Source organism: Bombina bombina, unplaced genomic scaffold (genome assembly GCF_027579735.1).
Source record: "Bombina bombina isolate aBomBom1 unplaced genomic scaffold, aBomBom1.pri scaffold_952, whole genome shotgun sequence".
NCBI lineage: Eukaryota > Metazoa > Chordata > Amphibia > Anura > Bombinatoridae > Bombina > Bombina bombina.
Window position 1 is genome coordinate 122,501 of NW_026512081.1, and position 4,818 is coordinate 127,318.

Consider the following 4,818-nt stretch of genomic DNA (forward strand, 5'->3'; position numbering starts at 1 on the left):
AGCTGCAATTTTAAACAACTTTTCAATTTACTCCCTTTAACAAAATGTGCACAATCTTTTTATATTTACACTTTTTGAGTCACCAGTTCCTACTGAGCATGTGCAAAAATTGACAGAATATACTATATGCATTTGTGATTGGCTGATGGCTGTCACATGATACAGGGGGAGTGGAAATATACATAACTTTGTCAGAAAAAAATCTACTACTCATTTAATGTTCAGACTAAGTGCTATTGCATTGTCTTTTTATCATGCATTTGTTGACTATGCAAATATATTGTATTTACTGGTCCTTTAAAAACAATTTTCAATTTACTTCTATTGTCAAATTTACTTAGTTCTCATGATAATTGTTTGTTGAAAAGATATCTAGATAGGTAGTGTGCACATTTCTGGAGCACTATATGACAGGAAACTCTGCTGCCACCTACTGTTCTTGCAAATGTATAACATAGTTATAAAACTGCTGCCATATATTGCTCCAGTCACATGCTCCTACACCTTCCCACCTGCTTTTTAACAAAGGATACTAAGAGAACAAATTAAATTTGATAAGGGTAAATTTGAATTATTATTTATTTTAATTTTACATTCTGTCTGAATCATGAAATATTTTTTTGTGTTGTATGTCCCTTTAAAAGGACTTTAAACATCTCTTTCATTTGTGTAAAAATTGTGCTTTGTACCACACTCCTTAGAGATTCCATAAAGTAAAATATGTAAATCATACAGCTGTTTTAGTTCATTTGCAGCATATTGAAAACCTGTGTTACATACATTGATTTTTTGTTTGGCCTCTTTAGGGTGCATGGGGAAAAGCAAATTTGCAAGAGGGGTTACTTGTTTAAGAACATTTGTAAAGTTATCCTGAATTTTAAACAAGTCTAAGAATTAGATACAGGAGGCTTCAAGTAACTATAAAGTGTATTTCAACTACTTAGAGACATGAAATACATAATTCAGATAAAAACAATTTTCTGATTTACTTCTATTATAAATTTTGTTGTCTTGGTATCATTTGTTGCAGGAGCAGCAGTGCATACTGGGAGCTATGTAGGATATGTGCATATACTTTTTTAACAAGGGATATCAAGAGAATGAAGCACATTTTGAAATTTTAAATCTTAAAATGACATGCTCTATCTGAATTAGGAAATTTTAATTTGGACTTGACCGTCCCTTTAATTTATTTATTTACCTAATTGACTACAAATAGGCTTTTTTGAAGGGATACTAAACCCAATTTTTGTCTTTCATGATTCAGATAGAGCATGAGATTTTAAGCACCTTTCTAATTTACTCCTATTATCAATTTTTCTTTGTTCTCATGCTATCTTGATTAGAAAAAACAGTACTGTAAGCTTTAGAGCCGGACCATTTTTTGTTCAGAACCTGGGTAGCACTTGCTGATTTGTGGCTAAATGTAGCAAACCAATCATCAAGCTCTACCAAGGTGCTGAACTAAAAATGGTCTGGCTCCTAACCTTTTATTACTGCTTTTTCAAATCAAGATAACATGAGAACAAAGAAAAATTGATAATAGCAGTAAATTAGAAAGTTGCTTAAAATTGCATGCTCTATCTGAATCATGGAAGAAAAAAATGTGGGGTTAGAATCCCTTTAAGGGTGTGTTCCAAGACTACAATCAATGTATATATTTGTAATAAAATATCAGGTTTTAGATGCTATTTAAACATTTATTTTACTATGCAGATATGATGCAATGTAGTGAATATTTTTAATACATAATTTTAATCCATAAAGTGTAAACGTTTATTATACTTTTTTGTTTTCTAGTGTGATTGTGGACACACGGGAATGGAAACATTTTAAAGAGTTAACAAATACATTAACACCAATAGAGGAAAATATGTTTCACATGCAAGAAAATACTCCTCAACTCTATTTAAGACCTAAGGAGACCGTTTATATCCCATTTAAGTACCAAACCTTTACTGTAGACTACATGACTATATTACAGGTATGCAAAAAAATAACTTCATGGAATAAAAACTCATCAAATGTATGTTTTATTCTTATATATTAAAAAACAAAAAACATATATGCAGTAAGGGACTCTTATGCATTTTTTAAATATATACCAATAAAAATAATTTATTTGTGACTGCTATGTTGAAACAAATACAATTACTGAGGCAACTATTATTATTTTTTCTTGTAAGATGTATAGAGTCCACGGATTCATCCATACTTGTGGGATATTCTCCTTCCTTACAGGAAGTGGCAAAGAGAGCACCCACAGCAGAGCTGTCTATATAGCTCCTCCCTTAGCTCCACCACCCAGTCATTCTCTTTGCCTACTTTAAGTACTAGGAAGGGTAAAGTGAGTGTGGTGACAAAAATGTTAGTTTTTATTTTCTCAAGCAAAAGTGTGTTATTTTAAATGGTACCGGTGTGTACTATTCACTCTCTGGCAGAAAAGGGATGAAGATTTCTGCAAGGAGGATGATGATCTTAGCACTTTGTAACTAAGATCCACTGCTGTTCTCACAAGGGCTGAAGAGTACAGGAAAACTTCAGTTGGGGGAACGGTTTGCATGCTAAACTGCATTGAGGTATGTTCAGTCTATTTTTTTCTAGACAGACTGTGATAATTCTAGAAAAGGCTGGCAATATCCCCATGAGGGAAGGGTAAGCTGTATTCAGACACTTAGTAGGAATCCCAGCTCGCATAAAGGGCTCATTGGTTACTGGTGACACTGATAGGAAAAAACGTTTTTTTTTAATTGTAAACATAACGTTTTTTGAGGGACTTTAAGGGGTCATTGTGGCTTATTTAAGGGTTATTAACCCACATGACTAGTTTAGAAACACTCTGGTGTGTTTCTTTTAGGCCCCATAACATCGAGTGAGGTGGGAGGGGCCTATTTTCGCGCCTCAGTTGCGCAGTTTCTTTTACTCAGAGACATCCAGCTGCTTCTCCAGAGGGTCCTGCTGTGTGTTTGAGGGCTTAAAATAAGTTTTTCCCCCACAAATCTATCCTAAAGGGCAGGTAGGCGCCACAGCAGAGCTGTGGCAAGGTGCTGTATGTTTTTTTACCATTTTTTGACGTTTTGTCAATCCGGTTTTTACATTAAGGGGTTAATCGTTTATTTGTCTGGCTGTGCAAACTTACTAAGGCTTTATGATGCTACTGTAAAAATTTTGTAAAGTTTACTGCTTTTTTACACTGTTTTGCAGAGTTTGTGCATCTTTTTTTCTCTTAAAGGGACAGTACACTGTAAAATTGTTTTTCCATAAATGTATTTTAAATGACTTGTTATACCAACTGCAGAGTATAAAATATTTGAGAAATTGCATTTTCGGGTTTATTTGTGTATCTGAAGTAGCTGGTTTTGTGCTTTGAAACCACAGCCTATTACAATGGGTTGAGCTTCAGGTAATATCAGATCTCATTATGTTATCACTTTCATGTACACAGACTTGCTTCCTTATCTTATATTTGTCTGGAACACCAAAGCTCAATACATAGAGAGAACAATGGAAAATTATCATTTTATTACTTAACTATCATGCCCCCACTGAGGGTGTAATCTCTTCTGCTGGCTGTGTTTACTTAGGCTTGTCAATAGCATATACGCCAGTATCAAAACTTTCAGTATAGGCTGGGAAACCACAAGCTAAATCAGCTATTTAAAATGCTGAAATATGAGTAAAGGAGCTACTTGCAACCAATTTAATACACTCTAGCAGGTAAAAAGGATCATTGGGAATAATTTAAAGGGGAGAAAGTTTTTGGGTGAACTGTCACTTTAAAGGCACAGTACCTTTTTTTTCTAAGTATTATTTGCTTTGATTAAAGTGTTTTCCAAGCTTGCTTGTTTCATTACTAGCCTGTTTAACATGTCTGACATCAAGGAAAATCCTTGTTCAATGTGTTTAGAAGCCATTGTGGAACCCCCTCTTAGAATGTGTCCCACTTGCACTGATATGTCTATAAATTATAAAGAGCATATTTTAGCACTTAAAAATATAGCAATAGATGATTCTCAGACAGAAGGAAATGAGGGTTTGCCATCTAGCTCTCCCCAAGTGTCACAACCAGTAACGCCCGCACAAGTGACGCCAAGTACCTCTAGTGCGTCAAATTCATTTACTTTACAAGACATGGCCACAGTTATGAATACTACCCTCACAGAGGTTTTATCTAAACTGCCTGGTTTACAAGGAAAGCGTGACAGCTCTGGGTTAAGAACAAATGCTGAGCCAACTGACACTTTAGTAGCCGTATCCGGTATACCCTCACAATGTTCTGAAGTAGGGATAAGGGATTTGTTATCTGAGGGCGAAATTTCTGATTCAGGAAAGACGCTCCCTCAGACAGATTCTGATATGACGGCCTTTAAATTTAAGCTTGAACACCTCCGCTTATTGCTCAGGGAGGTATTAGCAACTCTAGATGATTGTGACCCTATAGTGGTCCCAGAGAAATTGTGTAAAATGGACTAATACTTAGAGGTTCCTGTTTACACTGATGTTTTTCCAGTCCCTAAGAGGATTGTGAATATTGTTACTAAGGAGTGGGATAGACCAGGTATTCCGTTCGCTCCCCCTCCTGTCTTTAAGAAAATGTTTCCCATATCTGACACCATGCGGGACTCGTGGCAGACGGTTCCTAAGGTGGAGGGAGCTATTTCTACTCCTGCTAAGCGTACAACTATACCTATCGAAGACAGTTGTGCTTTCAAAGATCCTATGGATAAAAAATTAGAGGGTCTCCTGAAGAAAATTTTTGTTCATCAAGGTTTTCTTCTCCAACCTATTGCGTGCATTGTTCCTGTAACTACTGCAGCT

General features: G+C 35.6%; 1 protein-coding gene across 1 annotated transcript in view; it reads left to right on the top strand.

Moving 5' to 3' along the window:
- The window catches only part of NPHP4 (nephrocystin 4), a gene marked incomplete at its 3' end in the record, with an annotated part of 62,633 nt that extends 60,649 nt beyond the window's left edge, over positions 1-1,984 (top strand). The window contains exon 6 of the mRNA XM_053696828.1: positions 1,801-1,984. Within this exon, the coding sequence (XP_053552803.1) occupies positions 1,801-1,984 (184 nt within the window). The remainder of the gene's footprint in view (positions 1-1,800) is intronic.
- Between the last annotated feature and the right edge of the window lie 2,834 nt (positions 1,985-4,818).